The 21,737-nt window shown below is 39.0% G+C and overlaps 1 protein-coding gene across 6 annotated transcripts in view; it reads left to right on the top strand.

The window, feature by feature from the left end:
* The window catches only part of tenm1 (teneurin transmembrane protein 1), a 2,244,326-nt gene that overhangs the window by 2,184,884 nt on the left and 37,705 nt on the right, over positions 1–21,737 (top strand). For all 6 annotated transcript variants that reach the window (XM_073058035.1, XM_073058034.1, XM_073058032.1 and 3 more), the window contains 2 exons: positions 4,672–4,907; positions 14,769–15,065. In XM_073058035.1, coding sequence (XP_072914136.1) covers positions 4,672–4,907; positions 14,769–15,065 — 533 coding nt within the window. The remainder of the gene's footprint in view (positions 1–4,671; positions 4,908–14,768; positions 15,066–21,737) is intronic.

Here is a 21,737-nt window from a genome sequence, read left to right as displayed (position 1 = left end):
TCCACAAACTCACCATCCTCTGGCTAAAGAAATGTCTCCACACCTCTGTTTTAAATGGACACCCCTCTATCCTGAGGCTGTGCCCTCTTGTCCTAGAATCCTCCACCTTGGGAAACATCCTTTCCACATCTACTTTGTCTAGGCCTTTTAACATTCAAAATTTTTCAATGACTCTCCTGTTTCAACCCCCTCATCCTTCTAAATTCCAGTGAATACAGACCCAGAGCTATCAAACGTTCCTTGTATGATAACCCTTTCATTCCCAGAATCATCCTTGTGAACCACCTCTGGACCATCTCCAATGCCAGCACATCTTTTCTTAGATGAGGAGCCAAAAACTGTTCACAATGCTCAAGGTGAGGCCTCACCAGTGCCTTATAAAGCCTCAGCACCACATCCCTGCTCTTGTATTCTAGACCTCTTGAAATGAATGCTAACATTGCATTTGCCTTCCTCACCACCAACTCAGCCCACAAGTTATCCCACATCTTCCAGAAATCACTGATTTCCATAAATTTGCTCATCAAATATATTATCTCACATTTGCATAGAACACAGAACAGTACTACATTATACAGGCCCTTCAGTTCATGATGTTGTGCCAACCTTTAACCTACCTTAATTTCAATCTAACCATTCATAAATGTCCTTGATGTATCTGGTTTTACCATCACCTCGTGCACTTACCACTCACTGTGGGAAAAAAGCTACCTTTGACATCCCAATCACCTTAAATTTATGCCCTCTTGTATTAGCTCTTGCTCTCCTGGGGAAAAGGTACACTGGCTGTCCGCTCTATGGGTCTTATCATCGTATTATCATCCATTGTTATTTGTCATCTATATCAATGATCTGGATGATAATGTGGCAAATTGGATCAGCAAATTTGCTGATGATACAAAGATTGGAGGTGTAGTGGACAGTGAGGAAGGTTTTCAAAGCTTACAGAGGGATTTGGACTAGCTGGAAAAATGGGCTGAAAAATGGCAGATGGAGTTTAATACAGACAAGTGTGAGGTGTTGCACTTTGGAAGGTCAAACCAAGGTAGAACCTACAAGGTAAATGGAAGGACACTGAGGAGTGCAGTAGAACAGAGGGATCTGGGAGTACAGATACATAATTCCCTAAAAGTGGCATCACAAGTAGATAGGGTTGTAAAGAGAACTTTTGGTATATTGGCCTTTATATATCAAAGTATTGAGTATAAGGGTTGGAATGTAATGGTGAGGTTGTATAAGACATTGGTGAGACCAAATTTGGAGTATTGTGTGCAGTTTTGGTCACCTAATTACAGGAAGGATATTAATAAGGTTGAAGGAGTGCAGAGAAGGTTTACAAGGATGTTGCCGGGACTTGAGAAACTGAGTTACAGAGAAAGGTTGAATAGGTTAGGACTTTATTCCCTGGAGCGTATAAGAATGAGGGGAGATTTGATAGCGGTGTATAAAATTATGATGGGTATAGATACAATGAATGCAGACAGGCTTTTTCCACTGAGGCCAGGGGAGAAAAAAAACAGAGGTCATGGGTTAAGGGTGAAGGGGGAAAAGTTTAAAGGGAACATTAGGGAGGGGGCTTCTCCACGCAGAGAGTGGTGGGAGTGTGGAATGAGCTGCCAGATGAAGTGGTGAATGTGGGCTCACTTTTGATATTTAAGAAAAACTTGGACGGGTACATGGATGTGAGGGGTTTAGAGGGATATGGCCCAGGTGCAGGTCAGTGGGACTCGGCAGAAAAATGGTTCGGCACAGCCAAGAAGGGCCAAAAGGCCTACTTCTGTGCTGTAATGTTCTGTGGTTCTATGGTTCTATGGTATGTACCTCTATCAAGTCACCACACATACTTGTTCACACCAAATTTCAATATAAATATTTGTTTCACATTCACACATTTTTATTGTTCTTCTTTGGCTTTCTGAATTATCTTTATCATTCTGTTCTAATGCCTTAGTATTTCCTTTTATTGTGGAGTCCTCTACCACCAACAGACTTTTGCTTACTTCTTTCCTCTCCATCATTATTCCTTTATGTCTCACTGGAGTCTCATGTTTGTTTATTTTGTTCTTTTCTTACAGAAGAATATGTTTAACCTACACTGTGTTAAACACCATTTTAAATGTTACCCATTATTTTCTGCATTGGTGCTTGTAATATTTGTGTCCATTTTACTTAACTAAGTTCTGTTCTCAGTACTTCAAGATAATTTTTTTTTGGACCTTGTGCTGATCCTGATTGTACCCTTCTCAATTATCATCTTAAATATATAATACTATGGTCACTACTGCCCTTAGATGCTCTACTACTTGTGCTTATCTACTCTAGATCATTTATTGTGTTAGAAAAGGGAACTGATCACACTTTAGTAAGTCCTTCCCTTTGTCCACTTTACTTAACACATTTGATCTGGTTAATATCTGGGTCAGTGAAATCTCCCATAATTATTAATTTACGCATTTTACTTATTTCCCTAATATGTATGCATATTTCTTCTTCCACTATAAAGCGATCTGTAGACTATGTCTGTGAGAGGCAAAGCATCTTTGACTTAAGATATTAACTCTGTTTCTCTTTCCGCAGGTGGTCCTTGACCTGCTGAGTTTTTTTCCTGGTACATTCCATCTTTCTGAATATTTGATTCTTCATTCTCTTCATTTAAATCAACATGAATTCTAATCTTGTATCTTACACCTGTATTCATTTTTTTCTACTGCCTTCATGATACCCTATTAACAATCACAACTCCACCTATTCCTTTTACCTCTATCATTTCTGATTATTAATCCACAGTCCTGACTTTTCAGTATATCTTAATTGTCACGTAAATTTTCTTCAACCTCATGAATGTCTTTAGCTTCCCTTTTTATTAAGGACACCGTGTATATTGCTGTACAATTGCCTTTGTCTGTGTTGTGGCAATCTGGTCTGCAGCATTTCTCATTGTCTTCACAGATCTTACCAGATTAACAGGAGTAATATCTATTGAACTTTACTCTCCCCTTCTTGTAGCTACCGATTATCTGAATGCCTAACATACAAAAACTCTATTTTCAAAACCTGTGTTTGTTTTTCTGGGGTAAGATTGTTTTCTGGATAAACACCTTCAACATTATGTGTTGCTCTAACTTCCCTTAATGACTCTGAGCCAAGATATTTGTGCTAGAGATTTTCCTTTTAGATGTGGTAGAATTTCATTAAGTGATGATTTGTAACTTATTTAAATAGATTAGTTAAGCTATGTGTTTTATAGTTCCTAACTCTATCTTAAAACAGGACTATTCTTTAAAAAATACAAATTTGATACTATACTTGCTGCCCAATCTCCTACCTGCTATCCTAAAATATAACAACTCAACTTCCCCTCACTTCACCAAATTCCCCCAACTTAAACCTTGAGTTAGATCCTTGCAGAGACAACATTTGCAGCACCTCAACTAATCAATTAGTTCCCAAGCAATAAGGAGCAGTCCATTTTGAAATTCTCTTCTTGATCATTATCCATTGAAACCTATGTGTATCCAGAGGCTGTCATACATAAAACGAACAGCACCTTGCCAAGTCTCACTGTTATCAGGCATGAAGGTCATTTAAATAGGTCACAAAAGACTACTGATAACCAGAGCAGACAGACCACAAAGTGAAAGATTTAGAAAAAGAGGGAAAAACAAACATGTCATTTAGTAAAAAATTAATCTACATAAAACTGGAAGAGGGTACTGTAGTGAGATGGGCTAGTAGTAATCATTATGATGTAGAACAATGGAGAAGAAGCCCCTCACAGTTCCAACCAAGTAAATTATGTCCATACTCAGAAATGTTTCATCTTCAGTGAACAACAGTTTCATAGCTTATAGCTGATATACTATGATCATTATTACTTCCCATACATAATCTAACACTTGAGTACAGCTTCAGCAATGTATGGAATTTCTTTCAATCTATGACAGTCTGATAGGTAGTTTTTGTCTTTTTAAAACATTTTTATATTACTTGCTTTCACAGTTTTCCTTCTTGCTATAGATATGGAAAGCACTGACATTCTTCCAATCAAGCTCATGTGGAAAAAAAACTATCTGCAGAATCATAATGGAAATAAATGATTATATAAGGGTAACCAACTCCACTGGATTAATCAGTAAAAACTACTGTAAGGTCTCCCCTATTCCTCTTGGATCTATTAATATTTAAAATGACGATACTTTGATTGCCACTGGGGTGACCACCAAAAGTTTATTCTGCATCACTGTACTGGCCCGTGTTCTAATCAGCTAACCAACAGTTAACCTCCTTAAAATATAAACTGAACAACTCCAAAATCTGTGGGGAGCAATGTATGACATTTAAATTTCAAACATAATGGAAAGTCACTGTCCAACCACATGAGTAGACAGCTTTGTGCCTATATGTGTGCGATAGAAAGAAATAAAGATAAGTAAGCACTTTAACAACTACTGACTCATGCAAGTTCCAGTGTTTTTATAGCATTTTCAGTCTTAATAATGTAGTTTATTTCTTAATTATCACAAATGTTATTTTCTACCCTTTAAGCTTCACTGCCAGCAACTGCATTATTGTGTGAAATTTGATATTAGTGGGCTAAGTGGAAGCCACTATCAGTAGTTTAATTAGAAGCAAAATTGAATTATTAATCATGCTAGGGACCTTCTATTCCAGAGCATATTCAAAATACTTACTGGGTTGATCCTGACGGCTCTTTGCGAGTAACCTTTGCCAGTGGAATGGAACTGACTCTACAGACAGAACCTCACATTCTGGCTGGAGCTGCAAATCCAACAATGGGAAAATGTAATATTTCGTTGCCCGCTGAACACAATCCTAACATAGTGGAGTGGAGGCAGAGAAAGGAACAGTCAAGGGGGACTCTTGCAGTCTTTGGAAGGAGGTTTAGGGTAAGTATATTGAAATTCCTTTATTTTTATAAAGGAAAGTCTAATTAGATTGCCACTCTGATGATTGGAAGTCAATTTCAAAATCTGTTGATGAAATGGTGAATCAAAGGGTCAGAGACTAGTGGAGGAATATAGCACTGAGGTAAATGATCATCAATAATCTTATTGACAGGTTAGGCACAAAGCACCAAATAAACCTACTCCTATTTCTTATCTTCTGAAGCTTTTCTTTCTAATAAATCGAAGTCTCTGCTTTTGGTGCCCACTTCCGGACATTGATCTGGATCAGGAGAGAATTATTTTTTTTTAAATTATGAAGCAAAAGTAAAAAAAAAGAGATGCCATAAGGTACTTAATAAAAGAATCATCATTAATGTCAAATGAAAAGGAAATAAACGGCTAATCTGCACTTGACATTTTACTTACAGTTAGCAACTCCATTCAATTATTGTGCAAGGGAATATGAGAAACTCGCTGTACACTAGTTACATCAGTCATAGCTGTCATTAAGTTGAAGAATTAGATGTGAAGTGCTTCTGGCCTCTTACAAACTCAACTCAATGGTGAGTCCATTGGTGGAAAAGAATGTATCATTATATTCTGACCTCCAAATCATCTTTGATTTCTGCATTACAAAGCACAGTTGCTTACAGTGATCAGTAAAGAGCTGGCCAGAGGCAAAATGCTTTGGCCCAATATCAGCCAAATGAGACATTGGAGTTCACATGCTCAATGTAGAAACATCCATCTAAAATCATGACTGCTTGTACAGTGGTGTTGATGTATTTTTGCACCATTTAGTAAACTGCAATTATATCCCATAAAAATTGAATATAATTTTATCAAAAATATAAATGCCACGGAAAATATCCATGCAGACCAAATCAATGGAAGTTGAACCATCAGTTTCTAAATCTACACTCCATCTGCAATATCAACATTGTCTGTTTTATTTTGTAGCCTTATCTCTCAAACCTCACTCCAAGTCCATTCTGTCCAGCGGTCTGCCAACTCTCTCCATTCACGTCTTCTCTCTCCAACTCTCACCGACAAAAGACCATAAAATCCCTTCTCTCAGACCCACAAGAAAGAACAGCATACCTCTCATTGGTTGGCACACAATCCAAGGCCCCCATTATCTCTAGTCATAACCCAAACTATTGCTGCTACAGAGAAACCATTACATTAGCAGTGAAACATTACAGAGAGGCCATTACACTAGCAGTGAAACCTTACAGTGCATTACAGTTGCAATTGTCTAAATTCCATGTTCCAAGATCATGTCAATAAACCAATTAAATTTGAACCTGCTACATTTGCACAATGATATAATGGGGAGCAACATGTCCAACCATTGCTACTGGATTTAGACTTGCTGTTGTTGCAGCTATATAGGACCCTGGTTAGACCCCACTTGGAGTATTGAGCTCAGTTTTGGGTACCTCACTACAGGAAGGATGTGGAAGCCATAGAAAAGGTGCAGAGGAGAATTACAAGGATGTTGCCTAGATTGGGGAGCATATCTTATGAGGATAGGTTGAGTGAACCTGGCCTTTTCTCCTTGGAGTGACGGAGGTTGAGAGGTGACCTGACTGAGGTGTATAAGTTGTTGAGAGGCGTTGATCGTGTGGATAGTCAGAGGCTTTTTCCCAGGACTGAAATGATTGCCACAAGAGGACACAGGTTTAAGGTGCTGGGGAGTAGGTACAGAGTAGATGTCAGGGCTAAGTTTTTTACTCAGAGAGTGGTGAGTGCGTGGAATGGGCTGCCGGCAAAGGTGGTGGAGGCGGATATGATAGGGTCTTTTAAGAGACTTTTGGATAGGTACATGGAGCTTAGAAAAATTGAGGGCTATAGGTAAGCCTAGTAATTTCCAGGGTAGGGACATTTTCGGCACAATCTTGTGGGCTGAAGGGCCTGTATTGTGCTGTAGGTTTTCTATGTTACTAATACAACTAGAAATAATCTTTCAATTAACAATAAATTTAATTATTAATTATGCTTGAATTTTAATGTTAAGTCTCTACCACAGCCATAATACATTATAACCCAGACCCAACTACATCAACAAGTCCATTGGTTAAAAGGGAATGAAATCAAGACCAGAAAGATTATATTGCAATTTCCTGTTATGTTCAAAAATCCTGATAGTAATTTGGATGGTGGTATAGCAAACAACAATTGATCTTAAATCTTGGTGAATGAGACTTACCAAGGAAATTTAAGTAAAACATTGCAAATATTTTGCAGGCCAGGCTGCATATGTGGGAGGACAAACAAAGGCAATGTTTCTTACAAACGAGCTTTGACTGAAACATTGACCCTATTTCTCTTCCCACACACGCAGTGTGACTTGCTGTTTGTGCTTTTGTTTCCGACTTCAGGCATCTGTAGTTTTTCTGGTTTTCTCTTATCAGGGTATGTCATCCTGGGATTGTGGACTGGCTCCATCAAGAATATAGAAGTGATTTCTTGTTTAATTTATTTATATGTAAATATTGCACTGTGACTGCCGGTGGACTTTCTACAATGACCTTTTTGAATTGGTGACACCTCAAAACAGGAAAGTTGGAATATTCCAGCATCTGTAATATCTTGTGTAAGCCAAAGTTTCTGACTTATGTGGAAAACAGATACCAAAACTATGCCTTTGAGGGCACTGGTATCATTCAGAAACCATGAAGATTAGTTTGTCTCACCCCTTGAACATTTTTCTCTCTTGTGATTGACAACCTGAAAAATCCAGGCAGATGTAAGATTTTGCACTTTGACAGGTCAAGTGAATGGGCAGAATACATAATTAATGGCAGGACCCTTAACAGTACTGAAGTACAGAGGAATATTGGGGTCCTAGTCCTTAGCTCCCTAAAAGTGGTTACACAGTAGATAAAGAAGACATCCTTGTTGGTCAGAGTACTGTGTAGTGGAGTAAGGGAGTCATGCTGCACACAGTTGTATGCATTTCTGGTTGCCCTATAAACAGAAAAGATGTAACACACACAAAAAGCTGGTGGAATGCAGCAGGCCAGGCAGCATCTATAGGGAGAAGCGCTGTTGATGTTTCGGGCCGAGACCCTTCGTCAGGACAAACAAGAAAGGAAAAAGAGATTTGAAAGTAGGAGGGGGAGGGGAAAATGCAAAATGATAGGAGAAGGCCGGAGGGGTTGGGGTAAAGATGAGAACCAGACAGGTGATTGGCAAAAGGGATACAGAGCTAGTGAAGGGAAAGGATCATGGGATGGGAGGCTTAGGGAGAAAGAAGGAGGGAGGGGAGCACCAGAGGGAGATGGAGAACAGGCGGAGTGATGGGCAGAGAGAGGAAAAAAAACTAAATATATCAGGGATATATCCCAGTCTGTATCGGGTCTCACCAATATACAAAAAGACACACCAGTAGCACCAGACACAGTATACCACACCAGCCGACTCACAGGTGAAATGTCGCCTCACCTGGAAGGTCTGTCTGGGACCCTGAATGGTGGTGAGGGAGGAACTGTAAGGGCAGGTGTAGCACTTGTTCCGCTTACAAGGATAAGTGCCAGGAGGGAGATCGGTGGGAAGGGATGGGGGGGGGATGAATGGACAAGGGAGTCGCGTAGGGAGCGATCCCTGCAGAAAGCAGAAGGGGGGGGGGAGAGAACGATGTGCTTGGTAGTGGGATCCCATTGGAGGTGGCAGAAGTTACGGAGAATTATACTTGTGCCCAAAACATTGACAGTGCTTCTCCCTAAAGATGCTGCCTGGCCTGCTGCATTCCACCAGCATTTTGTGTGTGTTGCTTGAATTTCCAGCATCTGCAGATTTCCTCGTGTTTGCCGAACAGAAAAGATGTGGAAGCTTTGGAAAGGATACGAAGAGCTAAACCAGGATATTGCCTGGATTAGAGGATATGAGCTACAGTATAAGGAGAGTTGAAATAAATTTGGATTGTTTTCTCTCAAGCACTGGAAGTTGAAAGGAGACCTGTTAGAAGTTCATATAACTATGGGAGGCATAGATAGGTAGACAGTTAAGACCTTCCCCAGGGCAGATATGTCAAATGCTAAAAAAACTGCATTTAAAAAAGTGGATGAAAGTTTAAGGGAGATATCCCTGGCAAGTTTTTTTTTACTCAAAGACTGGTAGGTACTTGGAAGGTGCTGTCTTGAGTGTGGTGGAAACAGTTATGACAGAAGAGTTTGAGAGGTTTTTTTTAAGATAGACACATGAATATGGTAAGGAAGGGATATTGGATCAGGTGCAAGCAGAGGAGATAATTTAATTTGGCATCATATTCAGCACAGACATGGGTCAACTGACAAAATATGCAGAACTAATAAAAGAGTTTTACTTTGAAAATAAGTTGATCTGTCATGTTGTATTGTTCCTTGAAATAGTTCATGTTATTTATTAAGGGAACATTGTGGCCAACGAGCAAACGTGACTGAGCTATTCCCCAGTTGAACCTGCTTCGTGACTGAGACTGATTTTCTGCACACAATTAATAGATAATTGTGTTTCCCTCACAGCAGTTATTGAAGAAATTGCTCTTTTTATGTAGAGAATTTTCTATTTTATGCTTCCCTCATTCTTTAAAGACACTGAATCAATTGGTTTACTTTCCTGAACAATAGACTACTTACTGTAAGTCATTGGCTTGCTCCACCTCTAATTCACTGCCTTTCATAGTCTTTTCAATAAATATGTAAACAGTTTATTCAAATATTCTCATAATAATCCATCAAGATTTCAGGCAGTAAATTTACAATGGATTCAATTTTTGAAAAAATCAAACAGAGCAAGAGTAATTTATCCACTGGAATTTCTCACATACGCCTACCTTAATATAAAGCAATAATAGTAACAAATTGACAAACTGCATGATGACTTGAATACTAAATAAATGTTTTTCACAAGTTAATAAATGGGTGAATCAAGATAATTCAATTGTATTGTAATTTTTTTTTTGTATTGAACCTGAAAAGTTGGTTTGTTTTCTCTCTGGTGTGAAATGCAATAACCAATTTGGACTACAGTACTTCATCTCATAACTTACTTCTATGGTAGGTCATCCTTGCACTCTGATGTCACTGCTGTATCTATGACATATATCATAATGTCATTGCCTGCAGATTTGGGGTATCTGAACCTCATTATGTTCAGGCTTACTTTTGTTGACCCTTTCCTCAATATGCTGAATGAAATCCTGTCAGTTAACTATATTACTTTAGTCATTCTATCTTCTGGATCTACAATGTAGCCACGCCACCCAACCAGCCACACTCCCATGTCATTTCCTGAACTACTGATTCTGAAATCCATTTCCTCTCTTCCTACCTCCATGCTTAATCCAAGGCACAAGCTCAGTGAGACTGATTAACACTCCTGAGACCAGCCTTCAGCACGATTTCTGGGTATTGTATATTGATTTTCAAAATTGAGGTGCCATTGGCCACACAAGAAAGAAGTAATTGGTGTCCTGCTTCAGTGGTCTCTTGGTCCATTAAGCTTCCTATCTTTGACAGAATATCTCTGTGGATAGACTGAAAGCTCTAAACTAATCTAATGAAATTAACACTTGCAATGTTGAGTGAAACAACATAACACGTAGGAGCAGAATTAGATCATTATGCCCATCGATTCTGCTTTGCCATTCAATCATGGCTGATTTATCTTCCCTCTCAAGTCTATTTTCTTGACTTCGCCCCAGAAACATTGACACTCTCATTTATCAAGAACTAATCGACCTCTGCTTTAAGTATACCCTCACAAACACTTGCGGCAATATGTTCCACAGATTCACCACCCTCTGGCTCAAGATATACCACCTCATGTAAAAAACATCCTTTTATTCTAACAAAGTTCCCTCTGATAAAAAGCTCTCCCATTAATGGAAACATCTCTCCATCTAGGCTTTTCAATATTTGACGACAGATTTCAAAGGAATTCCCCACCCCCATCCCTGTTCTTGTAAGTTCCACAGGCCCAGAGCTATCAAACATTCCTCGTACATTAACTCTCCCATTCTCAGGACCATTCTCCATGTCCTTTCTTAGATGTAAGGCCCAAAACTGCTCACAAAACTCCCAATATGGTCTGACCAATACCTTATAAAACTGCAGCATTACATCCTTGCTTTTATAGTCTCGTTCTCTTGAAATTAATGCTAACATTGAACTTGCCTTTCTTATTACCAATCCAGTTATTACATGAGAAATTAAAGCCATGTTCACTGCAACATCAGAAATCAGGAAATGTTTTGCTACAGGCACATTCCAACTGTGGTATTTCCAGAAGAAATTTGCTTAGGTGTTTGAGCCAAACATGATGCTAAGGATGTACTCATACATGTACTCAAGCTTTTCAATAGAAAACTGGAGCAGTAAACACTACTTTTCAAATCACAAAATGTAAACATTTTTTAAAGTTTAAAACTGACAAGCACAACTTTAAAAACAGGAAGAAGATATTAACATATATATAAGATTGATCAATGTAATAATTTGTCATGTTTTATGCTATGTATGCATATTCCAAATACAGTGTTTTCATTTATCAAAACTAGTTGCCTGAAGAGCATAAATTTTGAGAAAAGTAGTTGCCCAGTTCAGAAGATTTATACATTGAAATTCAATTGGTGCAATAGTAAAACATGCCTCAGGCAGATTAGTTATAATGCAAGTCTTCCTTTTTAATGCTTTGATCAGGTATCTGAAGCAAACCAGCATTGCAATGTTTTTGTAACATTAATGATGGACCAGTTAACAACCAATATTTTAGCCTTCTATTGCACAATTCTAAGTGCTGTTTCTATTCACAAGTGTTTGGCACAGCAATATTTATACATATTCTGCAGGCTGTCTTTCTATAATTCAAATGAACCTGCAAGTTGCTTATCAAGTATAATTACATTAAAGCTTCAGCATAATTGTAAGACCATGTTGGTAAAACAAGTCAACTAAAGTACAACTTTCCATACCTGCCAATAATGCACTATTAATGAGTGTTAACTGTGATACATTGAGTGCTGCAATATGTAGCAGAAAGGTGACCAGAGTGTGAATAAGTGCGTGAAATCTGATGGGAGAGTTGGTATGAAGATTTATTGATTTGGCGATACAGCACAGTACAGGCCCTTCCACCCCTTCGAGCTGTACCACACAGCAACCATTGATTTAACCCTAGCCTAATCATGGGGCAATTTATCATGCAACACACACAAAATGTTCAGGCAGCATCTATGAAAATGTTTCAGGCTGAGACCCTTCTTCACAACCGAAAAGGAAGGGGGAAGACACCGGAAAAAAAGTGGTGGGGGGTGGAGGTTGAAGGACAGCTGGAAGGTGATAGCTGAAGCCAGATGTGTTGTAAAGATAAAGGACTGAAGAAGGAATCTGATGGGAGAAGAGAGTGGAAGCTAGAGTGGAAGAGGGGAGGGAGAGGGAATTTCTTTTTTAACGCAAGGAGAAATTGATATTGATGCCATCACATTGAAGGCTACCCAGATGGAATATAATATGTTGGTCAATTTATAATGCCCAATTAACCTACTAACCAGTATGCCTTTGTACTGTGACTGGAAACCAAAGAACCCAGAGGGAGCCCAGACGTTCCATGGGGAGGACGTACAGACTCCTTAGAGATGACGTCAGAATTGAATTCTGAACTCCAACACCTCGGGCTGTAATAATGTTGTGCGAACAGCTATGCTACAGTGGCGGCCAAAATGAAGGATGGGAAGGAAGAAGTACAGCTTACTGTACTTAGGCCTTGCTAACTGATTCTCACATGATTGGCATCATCTGTGTTTTGAAAGGGGCAACCCTTGTGCAATGTCCAAGTTCTCTATTAGACCTTGAAACAAGGTGCTGAACAAATTCATTTAAACCTCAGGAGCTGCAGTAAGAATGACTATTCAAGTCAATGAAGTTTCAGACACTGACTCCAGAGGATTGTCCACAAGTAATGTGGCAATAAAGAACACAGAAACCATGCAACTTAGTACTACATTATTTCCACAACAGAGTAACGAACACCTTTTTACTATGATTACTACGTACACTACTCCTAAATTGAGCAGAATCCAGCAATTCTGCTTCACTCCAGACAGAAGTCAATGTCAATGGGCCACAGTAGAATAAAGGCAGCATGATACCTACTGGGAATCTAGTATGCCCTTTCATGAAGATATTTTGGGGGTTGCACCCAGTTACACCTTGATGGAGCGTGAGCCTTTCTGCTTGATGACCACTCTTGGGTGATTTGATGGCAAATATTTGCCAGATGTATGCATACTAGTACCAGTAGGAAGAGAGTCAGAGTCAAAAAACAACTTGTGCACACTGGCTTCAACACAAGCAAGGGCGATATATATGCCCACTGCAGAAAACACCTGCCGGGCTTGCACACTTGTATACAACTGAATGTGTGATAGTACACACATCTCCAACACAGTTTTGGGAGGGAGTTGGGACAAAGAAGCAGAGGACATTTTCTAATATGATAGTAATTGTACAGATTCTCAGACAGTCATATTCAGATATTTTAAAGGAAATCAGTTTCTATTTCTCGCTGTGAGCTGGGGCTTTTGCTGATGTCTTCTCCAGCGGGTATTAGAGAATAAACACAAGAAGGTCTGCAGGTGTCAGAAATCCATAAAAACACACACACAAAATGCCAATGGAACTCAGCTGGTCAGGCAGCATCTGTGGAAAACAATGAACAGTGAACTTTTCCAGCCAAAACCCTTCGTTAGATCTGAAGCCAGGATAAAAAGGTGGGAGGAGGGGAAGCAGGCAGGCAGGGATGTGATAGGTGAGGCCAGGTGGATGGGAAAAGTAAAGGGCTGGAAAAGAAGGAATCTGATAAGAGAGGAGAGTGGATCATAGGAGAAAGGGAAGGAGGAGGGGACCGAGGTGGAGGTAATAGGCAGGTGAGCAGACATAAAAGACCAGACTGGAGAATAGAAAAAGAAGAGAGGGGGAGAGAAAAAAAATTACCAGAAGGAGAAACTGATATTCATGCCATCAGGTTGGGTGCACCCAGAAAGAATATAAGGTAATGCTCCTCCACCCTGAGGAGGGCCTCATCTTACCACAAGAAGAGGCCATGAACCAACACATCGGAATGGGAATGGCAATTAAAATATTTGACCACAGGGAGGTCACGCTTTTTGGCCGATATGCTTGACAAAGTGTTCGGAAGTTGCTTCAGCTGTTACTGAGATGCTGGTATGTCCTCTGGATCCCATTGAATCAATGTTCAAGCAATATTCACAGGGATATTTTGAATTATTTGGGATGCACTATCTGGGAAGTGAAAATGAAAATTCATAGACTGACCAAAAAACTCAACAAATTATTTCAAAAGCTTTACAATTAATTTTCCAGACACAACCAATGGAAATAGAGCTTTCAGAAAGCTGAGAGGTTGCAGTGATTTTCAGAGATTGCCTACCAATTCTGCAACTTCTTCCATTTCCATTGCTTTAAGCCTGGAAACCCTATTCAGAGTAAGTTAAATTTCCAACGTCCTGTGAAAAGCACTTTTAGTGATTGATTACCATTTTGAAATTGCCTCTCCCAAGGAGATTTCTACATTTACCAGATGCAATGGATTAAATTTGGAAATGTCAAATCTGAATCAGTAAGCACATTTAAACTAGCCCAAAACTAACCATTCTAAGTGATTAAACTTTTTCTTGTTGTGTCGATGTTACTGAGATCCTTAAGGGCTTCATAGAGAATCCTGTTGAAAATTTATGAGAAATTTAGCGAGTTTTTTTATATCAGATATCATAGCTTACTTTTATTTCATTCTGATCGTGTTGGCTTAAGCAAAACCTGTAATGACTTCCACTAATTAGGTTTTATTTGCTATTAGGCTCACAACAGAAATCTTCTGTCTATCGATTTTGACCGGGTCACCAGGATCGGAAAGATTTACGATGACCATCGCAAATTTACTCTCAAGATCCAGTACGACAGATCAGGGCGCCCAGTTCTGTGGAAACCCAGTAACAATTTCAATGAGGTCAATGTCACCTATTCCCCGATGGGACTGGTGACTGGTATTCAACGAGGAACTTGGGTTGAAAGAATGGAATATGATCAAAGTGGCAGAATTATATCCAGAGTGCTGGCAGATGGAAAGATATGGAGTTACAGTTATTCAGAAAAGGTAATACAAAAGCATTGCTTTGTGGTTTCAAAACAGTGAACGTCTAGAGTTTCTAGCAAAAAAATCTTTGCAAATAAGAAAAAATGCATGGTCTGAGATTGCTGATGTAAATTATAATTACATGCTGAAACTGCAAATCAAAGAAGAACTGAATTTGATTCTCCTCTCTCAGGAACATGTGGGGAGAGAAACTGAAAGTTCTGTGGTTAAATGATGTTGCACTATATGTTTATATTGAGCCAAGAGACCACTCAATGTGAGTGCTGTGAATACCCCAGTGTGATTGACTGCTGTAATAGCGTAGCTCATTTCTTTCTAATTACTTATTCAGTTCTCCTTTCTCCAGGGTTTTGACTTTAGTAACTTTTTTGGTTAGGCTAATGCCCAGCAAGATTTCCACTAAATATGTGCCTGACTGATGTGAAGCTCACTTCCTGCCACACGAAGTGAGGCATACCATGCCACATGTCACTTCCTGCAGTTCCACTCCCGTCCTGCCAACATGTGACACATTTCCAGTCAAAAAAATCTGTGGTAGCTTGTTTAATTAAGCTCATCATTCAAAAAGCCAAAAAACAAATTTGATGAACTACAGAAGAAATAAAACTTAAAACTGCTGTAAACACCATAGGATATTTCATCACAAGTAGCTACTAAATTAAGCATTAAATTTAATTTCAAATGCAGGAAAATGAAGGGGACTAAAGTTATATGAAAAAGCACTGCAGCCAAAGACCTATTCCAGTGCTCTAAGGCCCTTTTTCAAGTTTAGGCTCAGCTAGTACATTAGTAACATTAGTATTGAAATGAGCTGTAAACAGTCTGCCTTGCGGTGGACAAGTCCCCACCCCCAATTTCTTCCATTTATGAAATGTCTATGATCTGGCTGGTAGAAGCATATACGTACATGAGAAACATTCACAAGTTCATAGTTGCACAAGAAAATTTTCAGAGCTGTGAAAAATAAGTAGGAAATTAGATCAGTTAAATAGCTTTTTCAAAAGAGCTGGCATAGGTACGATGAAATGAGCGGCCACCTTCTGCATTATCATAGAAACATACATCTTGGAAACTGACCAGCCAAATCCACTGACTGTTAAACACCCACTTTACACTAATCAAGCATTTATTCTATATTTTATTCCTCACATATTCTCCTCAACTTTCCCCATATTCTATCATTTCCCTACACATGAAGGATAATTTTAAATAGCCATTTAACCCACCAACCTACATATCTTAGGAAATGCATTTGAGTCACAGGGAGAATGCATAAACTCCCCTCAAGTTTATGTTGGAGCTGTTGATTCAGATCTACACTGAACATTTCTTGTAAAGCTATCAAGTTTCATTTTATTGGAAAGAATTTTACACACATTTTAGCATTGTTAAAATATTGGAGTGCATATTATTTTATCATTACAAAAGCATACCATGCACAAAGATCAAAATGCTATATCCACCATGCTAGGAGAAATTCAAGAGAATAGCACATCATATTGTGCTAAAATACACATGCCACCAAATTACTAATTATACTTTTCCATCATTATTCAAGACCAACTTAAAACTTAAGATAGTTTTAGGATGTGGATGAAAAATTCCTTTTTTAAAACTTGTACATGAAAACTTGATGAATTAGTTTTTTTGTTTTATTAAATGCATTATATATATATATATATATAGGCTATAAAAATATTCACCCCTCCTTGGAAGTTTCATGTTTTATTGTTGTACAACATTGAATCACACTGGATTTAATTTGGCTTTTTAAACACTAATCAGCAGAAAAATAATCTTTTGTGTTAAAGTGAAAACAGAGTGATCTAAATTAATCACAGATATAAAACACAAAATAATTGATTGCATAAGTATTCACCTCCTTCAAGTCAGTATTTAGTAAATGCACCTTTGGTGCCAATTATAGCCTTCAGTCCGTGTGAATAGGCATCAGTCAGCTTTGCACATCTGGACGCTGTAATTTTTCCCATTCTTCTTTACAAAACTGCTCAAGCTCTGTCAGATTGTATGGGGATTGTGACTGAGCAGCCTGTTTCAAGTCCAGCCACAAATTCTTAATGGGATTGAGGTCTGGACTCTGACTTGGCCACTCCAGGACATTACCTTTGTTGTTTTTTAAGCCATTCCTGTATAGCTTTGGCTTTATGCTTAGGTCATTGTCTTGCTGGAAAACAAATCTTCTCCCAAGTTCCAGTTCTCTTGCAGGCTGTATCAGGAATCCTCTGTATTTTGCTGCATTCATTTTACCCTCTACGTTCACAAACCTTCCAGGGCCTGCTGCAGTGAAGCATCCCCACAGCATGATACAGCCACCACCATGCTTCAAGTTAGTGATGGTGTTTTTATGATGATGTGTGGTGTTTGGCTTACACCAAGCATAGTGTTTAGTCTGATGGCCAAAAAGCTCAATTTTGGTTTCATCAGACTAGAAAACCTTCTTCCAGCTGACTTCAGAGTTTTCCACATGCCAACTCTAGCCAAGATTTCATGTGAGTTTTTCTCAACAGTGGCTTTCTCTTTGCCATTCTCCCTTAAAGCTGTGACTGGTGAAGTACCCGGGCAACAGTTGTTGTATGCGCAGTCTCTCCCATCTCAGCCACTGAAGCTTGTAAAACCTCCAAAGCTATCAAAGGTCTCTAGGTGGCCTCCCTCACTTGTCCCCTTCTTGCATAGTCACTCAGTTTTGGAGGACAGCTTGCTCTTGGTATGCCATATTCTTTCCATTTCTTGATGATTGACTTAACTGGACTCCAAGGGATATTCAGTAACTTGGATATTTTCTTGTATCCATCTCCTGTCGTGTGCTTTTCAATAACCTTTTTGTGGAGATGCTTGGTGTGTTCTTTTGTCTTCATGGTGTAGTTTTTGTCAGGATACTGCCTCAACAGCAGTTGGACCTTCCGGATACAGGTGTCTTTTTACTACAATCAACCGAAGCACCTTGACTGCACACGGTGATCTCCATTTAACTAATTATGTGACTTCTAAAACCAATTGGCTTCACCACTGATGATTCAGTGTGTTATATTAAAGGGGGTGAATGCTTATGCAATCGATTATTTTTTGTGTTTTATAATTATTTATTTAGGTCACTTTGTAGAGATCTGTTTTCACTATGACTCAATAGAGTCTTTTTCTGTTGATAAGAGTCAAAAAGCCAAATTAAATCCACTGTGATTCAATGTTGTAAAACAATAAAACATGAAAGCTTCCGGGGGGGGGGGGGTGAATACTTTTTATAGGCACTGTATATTATTTCAGAAACAAAATCAGTTTCATTATCACCGACACATGGCATGCAGATTTGTTTTGCAGTAGTGTATTGCAGACAATGAAATATGGCTATGTTACAATAAGAAAAATAAAATTAGATGAAATCATAGAATATGAGAGCAAAATAGTGAGATAGCATTCATGGGTTCAAAGGCTATTCAGAAGTATGGTGGCAGAGGGGAAAAAGCCACTCCTAAAATATTAAGTGTGTATCTTCAGGCTCTTGTACATCGTCCCTGATGGTATAATGAGAAGATGGCATATCCTAGATAGATGCTGCATTCTTGAGACACTGCCTATTGAAGATGTCCTTAGTGGCGGGAAGGCAAGTACCCATGATGGAGCTGACTAAGTCTACATCCTTCTGAAGCTTCTTTTGATCCTGGAGTTTGTACTGGAGCCTCCATAGCAGGCAATGAATGCTCTCTGTGGTACATCTGTAGGAATTTGCTGGAGTCTTTGGTGTCATGCCAAATCTCCTCATTAATTGTATCTAATTTATATTTATTTCTTTTATAACTGTTGGGATAGTTAATTTATTTATTTTCAAATGTATCTCGGACTATTTTAAGGAAGGAGAAGTATTAGAAAAAGAATTTTAAAATATGTGTCTAAAACTTGCTATAGAAATGGAATGCTAATATTGCTCAGCAAATCTGTGGATAGCTAAAGATATAAAAGATTCACAAAATGATCAGATAATGGTCTGTACCCTGGAGAGGACTTTGCGTTTTGTCTACTGAATATGGAATGTTCTCGTCATCAAATTTTCATTGCTTCTCTCCTCTTCTGGTCTCCTGTTTTAAACGTTCAAAATGTCTCTAAATTTATCTTTTACTCGTCTACTTGCCACATTACTTCTCCCTTCTGTAATATGTCATCGTGCTGTTATTATTTTGTTGACTCACTCTGATTGTTACTGCATTTCCATCTTAATGTTATGTGTGCATACGTACTTCTGAGTAATTTGAAGCATCTTTTCTGTTTAAGCAATATTACTGAATACTTAAAGCAGATCAGACAACAAATCCAGTGACATGCCACATTGAGTTATTGTACCGTACTGTTATAGGGCAGATGAATTTTTAGATTATGGACAGTGCATACCTGGACACATTTCCATATTGTCATTAAATGCCAATATTTTATTTATTTCTTTATTTTATTTAGGGAAGGACTGAGTAGGCCTTTCGGGCACTTTGCACCGCAATGCCCCAGCTATCCCCAAAAACCTCGATTTGACTCTAACCTAATCATGGCACAATTTACAATGACCAATTAACCTACCCGGTACACCTCTGGACTGTTGGAGGAAACAAGAGGACCTGGGGAAAACCCACGCATTCCATGGGGAGGACGTATAGGCTCCTTACTGAGGATGCTGGAATTGCACTGCCAACTCCAACAACCTAAGATGTAGCAGAATCACACTAATTCCTATGCTACCGTGGTGCCCAAGTAACTGTACTGGAACAAATTGGCAGGAGATGCAAGCAATTTAGAAGCACAACTAGGATATTTTCAGGTTCTATGGCCTTTGTTAAGTCCAATATTCTCAACCATTTCATGATATCGTGTGAAGCGAATCAAATTAGTTGAAGACCAGTTTCTGCAATGGTTGACACTCAGGAGGCATCCAAGAAGGATATCCACTTAGGAATGGCTGGACAAAGTCAGTTTTGACTTTGATGAGGATAAGATGTTCTTGGACCTCCTCTTTGCATTAACTTCTAAATTATCCATCACCATTTAGGAAAGGGAGAAGGTTTTGCTGCAGTTGTTACAAGCCTGGGGTAAACTTCTTCTGGCTGTCCTGTACAGTTCTGGTGACCTTATCTTGGCAAGGTATAAGAGAGATACAGCACAGAATCACGGGAATGTAACCAAGTCTCCAAGGATTAAATTATGAAGAAAGATTGGATATATTCTCCAAGCATTTCCTGGATATGCACTGAAGGACAGTTTTCAGGATTTTCACATAAAGTGATGGTGTGAGTAAAGGAATTGTTTCCATCTAGAACAAGGGGAGATAACCTTACAATCAGAAATAGGTTTCCCATAAATTGCAGCAAAGACTATCCCAGTTAACATATTTTTTTGACTGGCGCATCCAGGTGTAAGGACCTGGCCAGATGGATGGAGTTGAGAAAAAGATCAGGCCTGATCTCGCAGAATAGCAAGGCATATCCTGGGAGCTGAGAGACCTACTCCTGCTTCCGTGTTCCTCTGTCACCGATGAAAAAGCATTTCAAAATGAATGGAGCAAAGAAGGGGAGAAGGGCAAACATACACATGTGCACATTTTCAAATACACCCACACATACAAGACACACATAAACAGAGGAAACAAAATGGAAATACGAGGGGTGATTGATAAGTTTGTGGCCTAAGGTAGAAGGAGATGAGTCATTTACTTCAAACTTTCTGCATAATCACTCAGAGTTGAGCTGCACGTGCATGTAACGAGAGCGTCTTGGACCTCCAGGTGATCCACAGCAGGGGTGATTGATAAGTTCATGGCCTATGGTAGAAGGAGATAAGTTATACAGCTCTCATTATATGCACATGCAGTTCAACTCTTTGAGTGAAAATGCAGAAAGTTTGAAGTTAATAACTCATCTCCTTCTACCTTAGGCCACAAACTTATCAATCACCCCATGCTGTGGACCACTTCTACAAAGAAGGGACCCGAATGCTCCACGACCACTGGACTAAGTGTATAAATGTAGGAAAAATACATGTGCTAGGATTTCTAAAATTGACTCCTTCTACCTTAGGCCACAAACTTATCAATCACCCCTCGTATCTTGAAATTAAACAAGATGTGATTAGAAGGTAAGCGATGAGAAAGATTCTTGTGGTCACCAGGTACAGGCTAAGGTACGTACTGAAGCAAATCCATCAGAATTGCACTGCGTAAGGGTGAGGAGTGAGGATCTAATAGGCTGTATCCCTGGGATCTCCCTGCCTTTCTTCCCCATGTTCCTCACATGGATATTTTCTGCTAAAGTTTCCATGCCCTTTACATCACTGCTATTTTGCTGTGATGTTTTTCTCTCCTACTGCCTCATTTTACATGATAGCATCATTCATTTGGTTGTGAAATAACTTCTTCCCCTTTCTCTTTCCCTGATTCAGTTGCTCTTGTAGAGGAGTTGCTTATTTGTCACATCTTTCAGTGATGAAGAGGAAGGTTTCATATGTTAATCCTGCTGAGTTTAACATTTAACTTTTGTTTATTAGGAGTGAATGTTGAATTGATAACTCACTTTGTTCATGTGCATCTTCATGCAGTCAACTTTAAATTTAAACAGTGTGAGCAGCACCTTTTCTATTGAGGGAATAATTCAATTTATTACAAGTAGGTGAAAAAATGTG

The sequence above is a fragment of the Hemitrygon akajei genome, chromosome 10, assembly GCF_048418815.1.
Source record: "Hemitrygon akajei chromosome 10, sHemAka1.3, whole genome shotgun sequence".
NCBI classification, from domain to species: Eukaryota; Metazoa; Chordata; class Chondrichthyes; order Myliobatiformes; family Dasyatidae; genus Hemitrygon; species Hemitrygon akajei.
Note: the sequence above shows the minus strand (reverse complement) of the source record. Positions and strands in the feature narration are given on the sequence as shown.